Source organism: Sus scrofa, chromosome 4, assembly GCF_000003025.6.
Source record: "Sus scrofa isolate TJ Tabasco breed Duroc chromosome 4, Sscrofa11.1, whole genome shotgun sequence".
Lineage (NCBI taxonomy): Eukaryota > Metazoa > Chordata > Mammalia > Artiodactyla > Suidae > Sus > Sus scrofa.
In genome coordinates, this window is record NC_010446.5 from 42278059 (window position 1) to 42297492 (window position 19434).

General features: G+C 37.9%; 1 protein-coding gene across 1 annotated transcript in view; it reads left to right on the forward strand.

Annotated features, from left to right (window-relative positions):
- RAD54B (RAD54 homolog B (S. cerevisiae)) overlaps positions 1–19434 on the forward strand; it is a 119927-nt gene that overhangs the window by 28577 nt on the left and 71916 nt on the right. Inside the window, 1 exon segment of the mRNA XM_021089101.1 lies at positions 8582–8750. Coding sequence (XP_020944760.1) covers positions 8582–8750 — 169 coding nt within the window.

Sequence of the window (19434 nt, forward strand, 5' to 3'; positions counted from 1 at the left end):
GGTGGAGGACAGATTGTGGAAATCATGGATGCGGAACAGAAAAGAGAAAAGAGATTGAAAACAAATGAAGAGAGTCTCAGAGAACTCTGGGACAACATTAAACGCACCAACATCCATATTATAGGGGTGCCAGAAGGAGAAGAGAGAGAGAAGGGGACAGACAAAATATTTGAAGAGATAAGAGCCGAAAAGTTCCCTAACATGGGAAAGGAACCACTCACTCAAATCCAGGAAGCACAACGAGTACCATATAAAATAAACCCAAGGAGGAACACCCCGAGACACCTATTAATCAAACGGACCAAAATTAAAGACAAAGAGAAAATCTTGAAAGCAGCTAGGGAAAAGAAACAAATAACATACAAGGGAACCCCAATAAGGTCACTGGCAGATTTTTCAGCAGAAACTCTGCAGGCCAGAAGGGAGTGGCAGGATATACTTAACATGATGAAAGGAAAAAACCTCCAAGCAAGACTACTTTACCCAGCGAGGCTCTCATTCAGATTTGAAGGAAAAATCAAAAGCTTCACAGATAAGCAAAAGCTGAGAGAATGCAGCAACACTAAACCAGCCTTACAACAAATACTAAAAGAACGTCTCCAGGCAGAAAAGAAAAGGCCGCAACCAGAAACAAAAATACCACAAATGACAAGGCTCACCAGTAAAGGTATAGATACAGTAAAGATACGAAGTCATCCACGCACAATTATGCCACCAAAATCAGAAATCGTGAGAAGAGGTGGGTACAAATGCAGGACACTGGAGATGCACTTGCAATTAAGAGACCAACAACTTAAAACAATCCCATATATATGTGTGTGTGTGTGTGTGTGTGTGTGTGTGTGTGTGTGTACAGACTCTACACCAAAATTTCAAAATAACAGCAAACCAAAAATCTACAATTGATACACAAACAAATAAGAAAAGCCAACTCAAATACAACACTGAAAATAGTCATCAAACCTCAAGAGGAGAGAACAAGAGGAGAAGGGAAGACAAAAGAGCAGCAAAAACAAATCCAAAGCAATTAATAAAATGGCAATAATAACATACATATCAGTAATTACCTGAAATGTTAATGGACTAAACGCCCCAACCAAAAGACATAGACTGGCTGAATGGATACAAAAACAAGACCCATATATATGCTGTCTTCAGGAGACCCACTTCACTTCTAGGGACACATTCAACTTGAAAGTGAGAGGATGGAAGAAAATATTCCATGCAAACGGGAATCAAAAGAAAGCTGGAGCGACAATACTCATATCAGACAAAATAGACCCTAAAATGAAGAATATTTTAAGGGACAAGGAAGGTCACTACCTGATGATCAAAGGATCCATCCAAGAAGAAGATATAACAATTTTAAATATCTACACACCCAACATAGGTTCACCACAATATATAAGGCAACTGCTAACAACCTTCAAAGGACAAATCGACAATAACACAATCATAGCGGGGGGCTTTAACACCCCACTTACAGCAATGGGCAGATCATCCAGACAGAAAATCAATAAGGAAACACAGGCCCTGAATGACACATTAAACCAGACGGACCTAATAGGTATTTATAGGACATCCCATCCAATAGCAACAGAATACACATTCTTCTCAAATGCACATGGATCAGTCTCTAGGACTGGTCACATCCTGGGCTACAAATCCAACCTCAGTAACTTTAAGAAAATTGAAATCATATCAAGCATCTTTTCCGACCACAACGCTATATGACTGGAAATCAACAACAAGAAAAAAACCTGCAAAAAACACAAACACGTGGAGACTCAACAACATGCTACTAAACAACCAATGGATCACTGAAGAAATCAAAGAGGAAATTAAAAAATATCTAACAGCAAATGACACCAAAGATACAACACTCCCAAACCTATAGGATGCAGCAAAAGCCGTCCTAAGAAGAAAGTTCATAGCAATACAAGCCCACCTCAGGAAACAAGAAAAAGCTCAAATAAACAAGCTAACTTTACATCTAAAGCAGCTCTAGAGAGAACAGACAAGACCTAAAGTTAGTAGAAAGAAAGAAATCAAATCATAAAGATCAGAGCAGAAATCAATGAACTAGAAACGAAGAAAACCACAGAAAAAAGATCAATGAAACGAAAAGCTGGTTCTTTGAAAAGATCAACAAAATTGATAAACCCTTAGCCAGACTTGTCAAGCAAAAAAGAGAGAGGACTCAAATCAATAAAGTTAGAAACAAAAAAGGAGAAGTAACAACGGACATCACAGAAATACAAAGGATCATAAGAGACTACTATGTGCAACTGTACGCCAATAAAACGAAAAACCTAGAAGAAATGGGCAAATTCTTAGGAAGGTACAATCTTCCAAAACTAAACCAAGATGATGGAGAGAAGATGAACAGACCAATCACAAGTACTGAAATTGAAACTGTGATTAAAAAACTTCCGACAAACAAAAGTCCGGGACCAGATGGCTTCACAGGTGAATTCTATCAAACATTTAGAGAAGCGCTAACACCTCTCCTTCTGAATCTATTTCAAAAAATTGCAGTGGAAGGGATACTCCCAAACTCATTCTATGAGGCCACCATCACCCCGATACCAACACCAGACAAGGACGCCACACAAAAAAGAAAACCACAGGCCAGTTTCACTGATGAACATAGATGCAAAAATCCTCAACAAAATACTAGCAGATTGCATCCAACAATACATTAAAAGGACTGTACATCATGATCAAGTGGGATTTATCCCAGGGAGGCAAGGGTTCTTCAATATCCACAAATCCATCAGTGTGATACACCACATTAACAAACTGAAGAATAAAAACCACATGATCCTCTCAATAGACGCAGAAAAAGCCTTTGACAAAATCCAACACACATTTCTGATTAAAAAAAAAAAAAAAAACCTTCAGAAAGTGGGCATAGCGGGAACCTACCTCAACATAATAAAAGCCGTATAGGAAAAACCCACAGCAGACATCATTCTCAGTGGTGAAAAGCTGAAAGAATTCCCGCTGAGATCAGGAACCAGACGAGGATGTCTGCTCTCGCCTCTACTCTTCAACATAGTTTTGGAAGTCCTAGCCACGGCAATCAGAGAAGTAAAAGAGATAAAAGGAATCCAAATTGGAAAGGAAGAAGTAAAACTATCACTATTTGCGGATGACATGATACTATACCTAGACAGCCCTAAAGACTCTACCAGAGTACTGTTAGAGCTCATCCGTGAATTTGGCAAAGTCGCAGGATACAAAATCAGTACACAGAAATCGACGTCATTTCTATATACTAACAATGAAAGATCAGAAAGAGAAATTAGGGAAGCAATCCCGTTTACCATTGCATCCAAAAGAATAAAACAGCTAGGAGTAAACCTACCTAAAGAGACAAAAGACGTGCACTCTGAAAACTATAAGACCCCGATGAAAGAAATCAAAGATGACGCAAAGAGATGGAAAGACATAATTTCCATGCTCTTGGATTGGAAGAGTCAATATTATCAAAATGACCATACTACCCAAGGCAATCTACAGATTCAATGCAATCCTTATCTAATTACCAAGGACATTTTTCACGGAACTCGCTATTTTAAAGTTTGTTCGGAAGCACAAAAGACCCGGAATAACCAAAGACATCCTGAAAAAGAAAAATGGAGCTGGAGGAATCAGGCTCCTGGACTTCAGACCACACTACAAAGCAACAATCATCAAAACCGTATGGTACTGGCACAAAGACAGACATACAGCTCAGTGGAACAGGATAGAAAGCCCAGAATTAAACCCATGCACCTACAGCCAACTAATCTATGACAAAGGAGACAAGAATATACACTGGAGAAGAGGCAGCCTGTCCAGTTAAGTGGTGCTGGGAAACTGGACAGCCACATGGAAAAGAATGAAATGAGAACACTCCCTAACACCATACACAAAAATAAACTCCAAATGGATTGAAGACCTAGATATAAGACCAGACACTATAAAACTCTTCCAGGAAAACATAGGCCAAACACTCTCTGACATAAACGACAGCAGCACCTTCTCAGATCCACCTCTTAGAGTAATGACAGTAAAAACAAAAATTAACAAATGGAACTTAATGAAACTTAAAAGGTTTGCTGCACAGCAAAGGAAACCCTAAACAAAACGAAAAGACAAGCCACAGAATGGGAGAAAATCTTTGCAAGTGAATCGACGGACAAGGGATCAATCTCCAAAATTTATAAACACCTCCTACTGCTCAATACCAAAGAAACAAACAACCCCATCAAAAAATGGGCAGAAGATCTAAACAGACAGTTCTCCAAAGAAGACATACGGATGGCCTAAAAAACACATGAAAAGACGTTCAGCATCACTCATGATTAGAGAAATGCAAATCAAAACCACGATGAGGTACCACCTTACACCAGCCAGAATGGCCATCCTCAAAAAGTCTACAAACAATAAGTGCTGGAGAGGGTGTGGAGAAAAAGGAACCCTATTACACTGTTGGTGGGATTGTAAATTGGTGAAACCACTGTGGAAACCCATACGGAGATTCCTCAGAAATCTAAAAATAGAATTACCATTTGATATAGCAAACCCCCTCCTGGGCATCTATCCAGAGAAAACCATGACTCGCAAAGACACATGTACTCCAGTGTTCATTGCGGCACTATTTGCAACAGCTAAGCCGTGGAAACAACCTAAATGTCCATCGACAGAGGAGTGGATCAAGAAGATGTGGTGCCTATACACAATGGAATATTACTCAGCCATTAAAGGGAATGAAATACCGGCATTTTTAGAAATATGGATGGACCTAGAAACTATCATGCTAAGTGAAGTCAGCCATACAGTGAGTCACCAACATCAAATGCTTTCATTGACATGTGGAAGCTAAAAAAAGCACACAATGAACTTCTTTGCAGAACAGATTCTGACTCACAGACTTTGAAAAAGTTACACTTTATAAATGATACAGGGTGGCGGTGGGGGATATGCTGGGGATTTGGGATGGAAATGGTATAAAATTGGGTTGTGATAATCAGTGTACAATTATAAATGTAATAAATTCAGTGAGTAATTAAAATATGTATACTAATGAATAATAGCCTATGGAATAACATGGAAGTCAGAATCCATGCCAATATAGGTGAATATATAAATGAGGAGAAAAATAAGCTCTGTCTTAGAGAGTTTTGGTAAATGATAAAAATAGAAGTAATGATTGTGTTGCAAAGTATCACTGGCTTTCAAAACTAGCGAGTGAATGTTTGCTCGGGAAATAGGATATATATATATATATATTTATTTTTTTTGCTTTTTAGTTCACACGTGCGGCATATGGTTGTTTCCAGGCTAGAGGTTGAATCTGAGCTGTAGCTGCTTGCCTACACCACAGGCACAGCAAAATGGGATCCGAGCTGTGTCTGCAACCTGCACCATATCGTCAACCCACTAGAGAGGCCAGGGATTGAACTTGTGTCCTCATGGATACTAGTCATGGTAACTACTACTGAGCCATGATGGAACCTCCAGGAAACAGGGTATTTGAATAGACTCAACCATCTCCTTACAATATACTTTTAAAAATTACAAATAGATGGGAGGCCCCTTGTGGTACAGTGGGTTAAAAAGATCCAGTGTTGTCACTGTGCAGTGTTTGACTGTTGTGTCAAAGGTTCAGTTCCTGGCCTTAGGATCTTCCACATGCTGTGGGCATGGCCAAACAAAAATTACAAATGGAAAAATCTAACTTTGCAGGGATACCTAGCAGATACCACTTTAATCAAGTGAATTGCCTCCTTTAATGGTACAGATTGATATGTGCCTCCTGATATGATGAACTGTGATATTCCTGTCTAAAATGCATAACCTAAAACTAATCATAAGGAAACATCAGAGAGTTCAAATAGAGGGACATTCTACAAAATAATTGGACTGTATTCTTAAAAAATGTCAAAGTACAAAAGATGAATAGAGGTTAAGGAACTAGTCTAGAAACATGCTGACTAAATACATATATGCTGCGGCCAGTGCTGCAGGGCAACAGGAGATCTTGGAAGAGGTACAGCGCAGCATGATAAAACACACAGACTCTTTTACATCTAGAAGGTAGGGGATCAGGAGGCATTCTGTTCTGCAGAACAAAGGCGTCTAGGTTTTAGCCCACATGGCTTTTATTAGGGAAGGTGACATAGGTTAATGAGCAAAATCAGGTGCAGGTAATGATAAAGCTATCTCTTAGTGGTTGTGCTTTTGCACGTGTGCCAAATTTGTTTACTGCATCATTTCAACAGTTTAATGATCTCTAATACATGTATGATCTGGGATTGCATCCTGACTCAGAGAAAAAACTATAAAAAGACATTATTGGTGTAATTGACTACATTTGAATATGGGCTATAGGTTAGGTAATAGTTTTATACTATCAATGTTAAATACTTGGTTTTGATAATCCTGTGATTATGTAAGAGAGTATTTTTGCTGTTTGAAAATACACTTTGCAGTATTTAGAGGTAAAAGAGCACAGTGTTTCCAGCTTATTCTCAAATACGTAGAGACGCGCACGCACACACACACACGCATGGAGGAGTAAAGAATATATGAGACTTCCTTGTGTTATTTCTGGAATGTTTCTGCAAGTTTGAAGTTATATCAAAATAAAATGTTGCAAAAAATTTATTAGCTTCATTAGTTTATTGCCAAGATTTACTTCTAAAATCTTATCAGATAAGTGTTTGAATGTCTCTGAAATTTATTATAATGAACATTTATAGGGATGTGACAACTATGTCTGTTACTAAGTGTTGTTATTTACAAAACATTTCAAACATACTATGGTAGGCAGAAAAATGGCCCTCCAGAGATGTCCGTGTCCTAATCCCTGGTACCTGTGACTATGTTAACTCCTATGGCAGAAGGGACTTTGACTAAGTGACGAATGTTAAGGACCTTAAGATAGGGGAGTTAACCTGGCTTATCCATGTGGGCTCAAGAGAATCACAAAGGACCTTAAAAGTAGAAAAGGGAGATAGAAGAGAGAGTTAGAGAAAGCAATGCGATTATCGAAGGAGGGTCATAGTAATGAAAAAGATTGATTCTGAAGTGGCGAAATGGAGCCACAAACCAAGGAATGTGGGTGGCTTTTAGAAATTTGAGAAATCAAGAAAATGTATTCTCCTTTAGAGTCTCCAGAAAGAAATACAGCCCTGCTGATAACCTTGATTTTATTTTTATTTCTTTTTGTCTTTTCTAGGGCTGCACTCGTAGCATATGGAGGTTCCCAGGCTAGGGGTCTAAACAGACCTGTAGCCGCCAGCCTATGCCAGAGCCACAGGATCTGAGCCACGTCTTTGACCTACACCACAGCTCACGGCAACGCCGGATCCTTAACCCACTGAGCAAGGCCGGGGATCTAACCTGCAACCTCATTGTTCCTAGTCGGATTCGTTAACGACTGAGCAACAACGGAAACTCCTGATAACCTTGATTTTAGACCAGTGAGACCCAAGTCAGAGTTCTAACTTAGAGAATTATAAAACAATAAATCTACAATGTTTTAAGCTACTAATTCAGTGGTTATTTGTTACATCAGCAACAGAAAACTAATGAATATACAAAAATAGAGAAAATAGGATATGAAGAATCCCATTATTCAGCCTTAGCAATTGTCAGGTTATGACCTATCTTGCTTCACCTCTCCACTTCCCTTCCCAGTTCTTCCCCACTTATTTTGATGCAAGTCCCAGGAATATTTTTTCATTTGTAAATATTTTAGTATTTCTCTCTCAAATGTAAGGACTCTTAAAAAATAACAACACACTGATGGTATCATTATCACACCTACAAAATTAACTATATTAAAGTGTTGCTTTTTGTTTTGTTTGTTTTGGGTATGCCTTTGGCACATGGAAGTTCCTGGGCCAGGGATCAAACCTGTGCCATAGCAATGACCAGAGCTGATTTAGTGACAAGGACATATCCTTAACCTGCTATGCCACAAGAGAACTCTGAAGTGTTGCCTTTAATATTGAGAAATTTAGTGAAAAAAAAACCTAATTGACTATGAAAATGGCATATTCTGACTTGTTTAAAAACTCATTTCATACATTGCTTAAAATACAGTGTAATTATAATCATAATTTTCATTCTGTGATATCTTTCAGCCTTTATAAAATAATAAAAGTAGTTTAAAAAGCAAACAGTAGAATTCCCTGATGGCTCAGTGGGTTAAGGATCTGTTATTGTCCCCGCTGTGGTGCAGGTTAGATCCCTGGCCCAGGAACTTTGGCATGCCAAAGAAAAAAAAAAAAAAAAAAAAAATCACTTCGCTTTTGACGCAGCAGGTTAAGGGTCCGCCATTGTCATTGCAGCAGTCTTGGTTGAATTCCTGGCCAGGGAACTTCTGTATGATGCCAGTGCCACCAAAAAGCAAAGCAAAACAAAACAAACAATAAAAATTAGAATTTTAATTTATTTAAAAATATCTATTCCCTATTTAGATATGAGAAACTAGTACATCATATTTTAAATTAGGAATCTATTATATAGAAATGTGGGAAATTAGATTTAATTTCAGCATAAAATACATGTTTTGTTCTTTTAGGTTCCTGCAAATAAGAATGCATTTCTCCAGTCACAAAATGATCCCAGAATATGCAGTTTTAATCTGCCTCCTGAAGAAAGCGCTAGAGAAATTAATCGTGAGGATAATTACAGGGAAAAATATCATTTGGAAGCTTCTGCAAAGACAACATTAGATCCACATCATACAGGTAAGACTGTACTTTTTGTTTTTGGTTTTGTTTTTTTGTCTCTTTAGGGCCACATCTATGGCATATGGAAATTCCCAGGCTAGGGGTCGAATTGGAGCTGCAGCTGCTGGCCTGTGCAACGCCAGATCTGAGCCATGACTGTGACCCCCACCACAGCTCACAGCAATGCTGTATCCTTAACCCACTGAGTGAAGCTAGGGATTGAACTCAAGTCCTCATGGATACTAGTCAGATTAGTTACCGCTGAGCCACAATGGGAACTCCAAGACTATACTTTTTGTTAATCAGGTTTACACTTCACTAGTCTTACTACAATATGATTTAAATTGATATACAAGGATGAATATGTTATATTTGAAAATAGCTAATATAATACCACTAGATTGTTGACAATTCAGATTTTTTGTAGTCATAATTTATCTTTAATGATTAGATTAATCATATAATTCAGATTTTATACTTTGCAATAGGCATATGTCTAAGATTGTTCATCGTAAACTTATTGTTCAAATAATGGTCTTTTTCTCAAGTATGAAAATAAATTGTGTTAAAGATTTGGTTTAACAAAAGTCTGAAGACATTAACTACTGATATTGGAGAAGTGAACTTGAGTAAAAATTTTTTTTTTTTTTTGCTTTTTAAGCACCACATTTGCGGCATATGGAGGTTCCCAGGCTAGGGGTTGAATTGGAGCTACAGCTGCAGGCCGACACCACAGCCACAGCAATGTGGGATCCAAGCCGTGTCTGCGACCTACACCACAGCTTACGGCAACACTGGATCCTTAACCCACTGAGCAAGGCCAGGGATCTTACCCAAAATCTCATGGTTCCTAGTCGGATTCGTTTCCACTGTGCCACGACGGGAATTCCCCAGAGTAAAATTGTTAATTCATTCCAGATACCAGTGCAAATTAATAAAGATACAAACCCAAATCAACAAAGTGTTTAAACCTTCTAAAGGAAGTTTTTGCGTATGAATGGGTTTATTTCTTAATGGCGAAGAAAGGACTTTCCCAACTGGCCGGGATCCTTGGTCCATTTAGTTCTCCTCATGACTTTTCAGATCGGTAACTTGGGTCAGCACAAAGTTGGGAAAGACTTTTGGAGCTGGTATCAATTTAAAGAGATACCTAGAGACAGCTCTGGGCATAGCAGTTGAGCTTCTGCCTTGGTTCACTGATTTGCCCTTGTCACCTTTCTTTACCTCTTTCCCTTTCTCTTCTTTCCATCTTTGTGAGGTGAATATTGCATTTTCTTCTCTATCGTTAAGCTGTGGCAGATAATGATCTAACTATGCCAACTTCATTTTTATTGTGGTGGCTAATCTCTTTACCAGAGAATGATATTTAGACTTTATAATACATTTCATGTTACTGATTTGGGGCTTTATTTGTGTTCTTCTATAGTTTCTCATTCTCTTCTCTGCTGAATGTGAGAAGGGAGTTAAGAGTTAAGATAAATTGAAGAAGGAGTTAATTTACTCAACGGTTAATCCCTTAATCCCCTTCTCTGATTTAGTACATTCACTGGACTGGGGAACCTGTGCCAACCTCCTGATACCCTCTGCCTCTCATTTAGAGAGAGAGGTTAACTGGGGAAAAGAGCATTGTGAGAAATATCTTGCTTTCTGTGGTGATTGCAGTAGAAGAAGGCTGTATATAGAAAAGTAGGGAGATGAAAGACCTGTATAGCATATATTCACCATTTGACATTCTTTTAATGCTATATGTGATCCACCTTGAAGTCAGTTCCAAGTCTGTATGTACTAATTAAAATATGTGCTTGTTCCCCATTGCCTTTTTATTTTGAAAAATCTTCTACTTATAGAAAAATTGAAAGAATAATACAATTATCATAGTAAATTCAGTGGTTGTTAACATTTGATCTCATTTGTGGGTCTCCCTGTGTATGCAGTTTGTTTTTTTCTGGACCATTTGAAAATAAATTGCAGATGTTGTGTCACTTCACCTCTAAACACTTCAGCATGTGTATCTAAAAATAAATGCTTTCTCTTAAATAACCACATTATTAAACCAAATAAGATTAACTGTAATTCATAATATTTATTCATTTATTGAAATGTGAAAACATTTATTCATAATACCATCCTCTTAGCCAAATTTGTTGCATTTTCAATTTTTTAATTTGATTCTTTGTAAAATTTTTCCCATTTTTTTGTTAAAATTTTTTTTTGTATTTCTTATAATTTCTTTTTCTTTTTTGGGCCACACTCGTGGCATATGGAGGTTCCCAGGCTAGGGGTCTAATTGAGCTGTAGCCACCAGCCTACGCCAGAGCCACAGCAGCACCAGATCTGAGCCTTGCCTGTGACCTACACCACAGCTCACGGCAACACCGGGTCCTTAACCCACTGAATGAGGCCAGGGATCAAACCTGCAACCTCATGGTTCCTAGTCGGATTCGTTTCTGCTGTGCCACAATGGGAACTCCTCGTTTCTTTTTCAACTGAAAGAGTCCTAATAAAGTATATTTTCACTCTGTTGCACTTCACTGGGTACTTCAAATCTTTTCTTTTCAAATCTGTTGTGGTCATGCTGGATTAGGATGGACCCTAAGTCCAATGGCTAGTATCATTATGAAGAACAGACACAGAAATACAGAGGGTAAAAGGCCTGTGACCATGGAGACAGAGATGGGAATTTTACAGCCACAAGCTTAGGATCACCAAGGATTGCTGGCAATCACCAAAAGCAAGAAAGTGCCGTGGAAGGATTCTTCCCTAGATCCTTGAGAAAGAGAAAGGCCCTGCTGCATCTTTTTTTTTTTTGGAGGGGGGGCCGAATTCAAGGCATATGGAAGCTCCCAGGCTAGGGGTCGAATCAGAGCTACAGCTGCCAGCCTACATCACAGCTACCGCAACAGAGGATCCAAGCTGCATCTGCAACTCACACCACAGACCACGGCAACTCTGGATCCTGAACCTACTGAGGGAGGCCAGGGATTGAACCTGCACTGTCATGGATCTCAATCAGGTTTGTTAACCCACTGAGCCACAATGGGAACTCCAGCCCTGCTGACCTCTTGATTATAAACTTCTGGTCCTCAGACTGTGAGGCAATAAAGTTGTTTTAAGTGTTTGTGATACTTTGTTACAGCAGCCCTTGGAAATTAATAATTAATGAATAATTAATAAAGGAAGCCTTAGACTGCCTGTACTCATGGCTATACTTACATTCTTTAGAGCAACAGAAATTCTTTCATTTTTTCTTGATTCCTTTTCATTGTGATGAAGTATGGGACCATTAATTCACCCTCAAGCTGTTCAACTGTACTCTCAATTTTATCTGTTTATCTGCCTCTTCTTTGCTAAACTGTGGCATGCAAAGGCAGGAACTTTCTCTTGTTCAGGTTTTAAATCAGATAGAAGGAATTCAAAAGTATTTTATGACTGAATGAAGGGCTCTTGAAAAATTTGTACTTAAGTCCCTTGGTTAAGCCCTTTGACTCTGAAGTGCTTCAGAGAACTGAGTCATCATTAAGAAGATACTGGTACATTACAGCTTGGAGGTATTGGTAATGTTTGAGAAAATTCAGAAAGTGTTTAGAACAAAAGTCATATTGTAATGGAAATGTGATGAGTGGAAACAGGCAAATGAAGGCAGTAGATGTAAATCAATAATGTGTATAAATCAATAAAGAAATTTGGTTTTAAGGGGGAGAGTAGTATCTTGAGGAGTAGCAGGCAACCAGAGAGGCTTTTTGGTTGTTTTTAAAAGGCAATATGTTATAGGTTGAGAGGAAAGAGCTAATGAAGAGGGGAAGGTTAAGAATATAAAAAGGGAGTGATGAGTTCCCACTGTGGTGTAAAAGGATCACCAGTGTCTCTGCAGCACCAGGACTCAGGTTTGATCCCTGGCCTGGCAGGGTGGGTTAAAGGATCCGGTGTTGCCGAAGCTGCAATTGTGGCTCACATCTGATTCCTGGTCTGGGAACTCCATGTGCCACAGGTAAGCCAAAAATAGGGGGGAAAAAAAGGGAGTGATAAAATATCTCTCTGGTGGAGAGTTGAGTGTTTTTCAAATGGGTTTTAGGTCCCTGGAGATGTACAGACATATTCTCAAGGGTTTATAAATTCTCAGAGAAACTTAGAATTTTGGGTTTTATTTTAAATGATATGAATAAAAGTATATAAGCATATGCTGGATCTTTTGGATAGTCACCATAAAATTGAGTATTATTACAGGATCTCATGATTGCAGGTGAGAACAGAGGTAGGTAGAATGGGGTATACTCCTACCACATAAAGGTTTCATATATTCACATTAGGAATGGTCAAAGTATTGAGCCTTCATATGCCATATTGGAAAAGTTTGTTGAACACTAAATACTTTTATGTACCATATCTGTTGGTACCATATTTGTATTGTGATTAGCAATTTAATTTCAGTAAAATATCACTATCATATTAAATTAATGTGATTTTTCAATTTTAGTGGTTTATAATTAATTTATAAATATTTGATTTTTTATTGTGATGTAACATACATAACATAAAGTTCACCACTTTAACCTTTTTAAAATATACAATTCAGTGATACCTAACACATTTACAGTGTTGTGCAACTATCACCACAAATCTAGAACATTTGCATCACACTGAAAGGAAACCCTGGACCATGAAGCAGTCAAACACCCCTTTCTTCATTCTATTCCCAGCCCTTGGTAACCATGTATCTGCTTTCTGTTGCTATGGATTTGCCTATTCTGGAAATTTCATAGAAATAGAATCATATAATAAATTCCTTTGTCACTTAAAAAAATGGGTAATGCATGCACATGGTCAAAAATTCAGAAGTCGTGAATAATATAGCAAAAAGTCTTTCTTTCCTGATCTCTAGCCATTTAGTTCCCTTCCCCAGAGGCAACCATTTGCCAGTTTTTATTGGCATCTCAGAGATACTCTGTACATCTGGAAACATATTTGTGTGTATTTTCCCCATAAAAGTGAATGTTCATAATCGCTGTCGTACACCTGTAACTTAAACAATATTATACATCAACTATATATCAATTTTTAAAAAGTTCACTAGCTTCATTGTTCTCGACATTGAATTTTTCCTGTAACATTGTATCTTTGAAATCTTTTCATCAGTGCATTTAGAACTACCTCATACTTTTTTTTTTTTTTTTTTTTTTTTTTTGCTTTTTAGGGCTACACTGCGGCATATGTAAGTTTTCAGGCTAGGGGTCTAATCAGAGCTACAGTTGTCGGCCTAGGCCACAGCCACAGCCACAGCTACAGCCACAGCAATGCCAGATCTTTGAACCCGCAACCTCATGGTTCCTAGTTGGATTTGTTTCCGCTGCACTACGACGGGAACTCCTAGAATTACCTCATACTTTAAAAAAAGTTCATAATATTCCATTGTGCAGATATGTCACATGTTCTTAACCAGTGCCTTGTTAATGGATATTTAGATTGCTTGGCATCTTATTATAAATGAAGCTACAATGAATATCTATATATTATAAACATATGTGAGAATATAATCATAGGGTAAATACCCTGGGGTAGGGTCCCAAGGTATGTGCATTTATCATTTTGATGGATAAGGATGAATTCCCTGGAGTTCCCGTCGTGGCTTAGTGGTTAACAAATCCGACTAGGAACCATGAGGTTGCGGGTTAGATCCCTGGCCTTGCTGAGTGGGTTAAGGATCCGGCGTTGCCGTGAGCTGTGGTGTAGGTTGCAGACTTGGCTTGGATCCCGAGTTGCTGTGGCTCTGGTGTAGGCCGGTGGCTATAGCTCTGATTCGACCCCTAGCTTGGGAACCTCCATATGCTGCAGGTGCAGCCCAAGAAATGACAAAAAGACAAAAAAAAGAAAAAAAAAGAAAAAAAAAGAATGAATTCCCTTTGCAGAGGTTAGTACAAGTTTATATTCACACCAGCAATGTATAAACAATGTATATATCATTTATTGTGATGCTCCATCTTTATGTAAGTATATACTTATATTTTATGATATTTGATGATCTAATCATTAAAATGTTTTGTTGTGCTTTTTCTTTTTTTTCTTTCTTTCTTTTTTTTTTTTTTTGTCTTTTCTAGGGCCACACCCACAGCATATGGTGATTCCCAGGCTAGGGGTCCCATCGGAGCTGTAGCCTCCGGCCTATGTTACAGGCACAACAACTGGAGATCAGAGCCACGTCTGCAACCCATACCACAGCTCATGGCAATGCCAGATCCTTAACCCACTGAGCGAGGCCAGGGATCGAACCCTCAACCTCATGGTTCCTAGTCAGCTTCGTTAACCACTGAGCCATGATGGGAACTCCCCTGTTGTGCTTTTTAAGTTAAACTTTTTAACGTTATATTTTGAGATTATTTCACGGTAAAATTCAAGAATATTATTTTACAGAAAAATTCAAGAATAGTACAAAGAACTTTCACACATTTTACCACATTTGTGTGTGTGTAATTTTTCTGAACCAAATGAGAATAAGTAGCTGACATGATGCTTCATTACTCTCAGTATGTATTTACTGAAGTATGCTTTATAGGACAGGCTTCTATATAGTAAAGTACAAAAGTGTATCAAAATTAGGAAATTAAACTTGATACAGTGATATCATCTGATCCACAGAGACCATTCAACTTTTTTCACTTGATCCAATGATGCCCTTTATGGCAAAAATAAATTTGAAAAAATGAATGAGTAAACATTTTTCCTGCTAGTCCAGGATTACGTATTGTATTTAGTTGTGTCCCTTTAATGTCCTTTAATCTTGAACAATTTCTTAGCCTTTGTCTTTGGTGTAGCATTTTAATATTCTTAAGAGGTATAGGCCAGTCATTTATAGTATTCCTCAGTTTGGGTTTGTCTGATGTTTCCTCATGAGTAGATTTATGTTATATATTTTTGTCAGGAATATCACAGAAGTAATTCTTAGTGTGTCATCAGAAGGGATATGATATCAATTTAGCCTGTTATTGGTGATACTAAGTTTGATTGTTTGAATAAATTGGTGTTTGCTGGGTTTTTTTATAATAAAATTATTGTTTTTGCCTTTGTACTTAATATCTATAGGGAGATACTTTGTATAGATATCTTGTATTTAATCAAACTTTCACTCAGTAGTTTTAGCTTTCATTGATTCTTTCCTAAATATGATTACTATGATTGCTGCCAGATGGTGATTTACTAATTCCACCTATATTCATTAGTTGGCATTTTGAGGTAAGCAAGAGATTTTCCTTCTCCCACTTATTTGTTAATCTTTATAGAGTCATAGTGTTTATTTTACTGATTGGTTTATAAACTGTTATTGTTATTTATTGTGATGTTCAGATTGGCTCTAGTTTGACCAATGCCATCACAAGGGCTCCTGTGTCCTTTTGGCAGCCCCCTTCAATTTTTGAGCAGCTTTCTGCTTTCTGGTATAAGATCTTCCTTGCCCTAGTTATTGAAATTAACCAAGGGTTCTGATTCCTTTCTAATGAAAAATGGTATTTAAAAACCAAGATCTGGGGACTAGATATGCTCGTCATTACTGCAGTGTTACTGCTTTTAACCCTTCCAATGATCAATGTTAGGATATATATTTACATCTGTATTTTTTTTTGTCTCCATGTTATAAACCATGATTTTATACCAATACTCTAATTCCAATTTAGTGCCGCAGGATTCAGTCTAGTCTTTACTCTTTACATACTTAACAGTACCTTCTTTGATGGTCAAAAAATTGGTTGTTCCAAATATATTTACTTGTTTATTCATTTCACTTGTATGTAACCAGTCTGTCTACCAAAAAGGGACTAAAATTAGTAGTAAATGTTGTGAAGAAAAGGAGTTTGGATTTTATAGCCTTATGAAAAATGGTTATTTGAACAAAATTTAGATTTTCCTCATGAAAATTATGATGGCATGGTAAAGCATCTTTTGTTTCTGTATGACTTTATTGGCTTTCTTAGCACCATCATAAAAATGATTATTTTTGCAAAATATTTGTGGATTTCTTAACTCTTCCCAAGGACCTAAAATCCTTTGATATTCAAATCAGTCTGTTTTTAAGCACCTATTTTGTCAGCTTTTTACAGTTGATTTTCATTGTATTGTAATGTGGTCTTCAAAGAGACTTTGGTATTATAATTAAGCTTTAAAGGATATTTAAATGGGAACTATGTTTTTTAAATTTATGATCAATTGATAGGTGAATATTTTTTTCTCTTACAGTGACTTTTTTTTTTTATATAACTGTAAGGAATCAGATACTGAATGCTCAAACCCATCATCTCCTTTTTCTCCCATAGAAAAATATTAAGAATTTAAGATGCCATCCTTTGTCCTTTAAGACTCTTTTATTGAAGATTTGGGTCAGGGAATAAGTAGGTCTTATGAATTTGGGGGTATATAAAATTATTTCCCAGTCCAGATTACTTAACAATGTCAGGAGCCCAATCTGCTGAAGAGGGAGAACATGATAGTCTTTTAAAAACTCTAGTGAAGATAAGTCTCCCCCCAAATATTTGCCTTTAGTTCTCAGGAAAAAGAATGGCTTTTGAGGCAACCTGCAAACTGAGACTATTATTTCGAATTCCTGCATTGAACATAATTGAATACATTTGCTCAGCTTTATCCTGGAATCAGTCCAGTAAAAAACAATCCTGGTCATTTGAGTATTGTTTGTCCCGTATGCATCTCTTCAAGTCATCTTGAAGCATGTTTGAAACTACTTAGGTGTTATTCAGGACTCAATTTTCTAGGAGATTGAGTTATCAAATTCTCTCCTAAGTATAGAGCATTGCTTGCTTCTTTCCTAAGATGGGGCACTCATGGGAAAAGGCAACAATCAGATAATATACATATTGAGCAGTGGAGTTGTAGAGGTGTGTGTGTGTGTGTGTGTGTGTGTATTTGTGTTTGTGTATGTGTTTCTATAGGGGAGGGTGTGGTGTAAGACCTAAAATTAAGGCTCAATATTATGTGTTGCTTTGACATCTGGTTGTTAAGTTCATCCCGGGAAAAACAAGACTTCGCTCTAGGCTCTTGCCCGGCTCCTGGAGACACATGACTAAGACATGACTAAGTCTTCCCCGAAATCATGTGACCCAATCTTAAAGACTACCCTGCTACCCAGGAGAATGTCTAAACTTCTGTTCATATCCTACTAACAACTCCCCCAAACTGATTGGTCTGTTCTTTTTCACCCTATTTACATAAGAAATGGCCAATCAGCTTCTGCACAGAAACCCTCTTTCTTGGCACCCACATATAACCTCCTTCTTCAAATGGCTAACTGCTGACCTCCCCTTGTGAGTCAGCCCGGCAGTATACCCTGCTAATAAAGTCTTTTATGCCTGAATTCAGGTCTTGTCCTTTTGGCCGACCTTTCACTGGTAAAATCAGGAGGGTATTGAATGGCCTAACTGCAAGTACCCCTCCTCTGCTCTCCTCCTGAGGATAAAACCCCCTCTTTATTTAATGAATCAGGTGCAGTTTCTGCTTATCCATGAGCTGCAGATTTCAGTTCCCCACCAGTCACAGAATTATTTAAAGAATCCAGTCACGTCCTCTGGCAGGAGCCAGGGTGCACTCTGCACTCTTGGTATTACAAAGCCTGCTTTCTCACAGCCCCTGGTGGTTCACTCTGTTCCAGAAGGCAATCCCCATGTGGTCCTGGATGAGTGTGGTGTCCTCTTCCCCAGGGCTGTGGGTATATGTGACTGCTGTTGGTCGCACCTGTGTAGTGTCAGGTGTTTTGTGACATGCCATTCCTATGACACTAGAGCAGGAATCCCTTCCTCACAACTGGGTGAATAGGAGGAAATTAAAACAGAAGGGGACATATACATGTGCATTTTTTTAAGGAGTTTTAGAGTTTTGCAACCTCAGTAAATTCATTTTTTAAAAGTGAGATAGATGGATGAATAGACTTGCCATCTCTCAAGTCAAGAAAAAAAAAAATCTACTGCTGAATAAACTTTGTGAGATATATTCCCTGAGCTGTTTCTGGGAAAATTTCTTTATTCCCTAGCTTGTAATTTGGTCTAACATTTCTTTATTTACTTGGATTGGGTGCCGACAGGACTGTTCCTGTTGAGCAGACCTTCAGTCTAGGAATCTGCTTTACACCTTTGGGAGCGCAGTATAGAATAAGTGAAATCATGGGGGGAGTTCAACCTCTATTTTTTAGGGAACGAACTGCCTCTTACTGGAATCCTCATTTAAAAACAAAATGTAGAGAAGTGATTTAAGCAAGTTAAAATAGACAATCAGGATAAGCACAATGGAAAGAAAGACACCCCTCCCTCCCATTTATATCAGTTAATATGCTTTTGGTTCAAGTATTTGATAAAAATACCGCTGATAAAATTTTATTGGCATGTGTAACTGGAAATTGCAGACTTTAGGATCAACTGGTCTAGTGGTTTAAAAGATGTTATCACGAGCCCAGTTTCTATCTCTTACGTCATCCACAGGATTTAGCTTCATTCTCTGAGTGGCTCCTCTCATCACATGTTAAATAATAGATCCTAGCAACCATTAGGGCCACATACCTTCTTTTTCTCATCTATCAGATGACATGTTCCTACTCATAACCACTAAATAAGGTTTCTTAACTTTAGGCTGATATTGGGCCACTTTCTTGTGACTAGAGGAATTCCTAACCTTAGACCTAGAGTACCTCAGTGAAGAAGCAGCCTTACTGACTTCT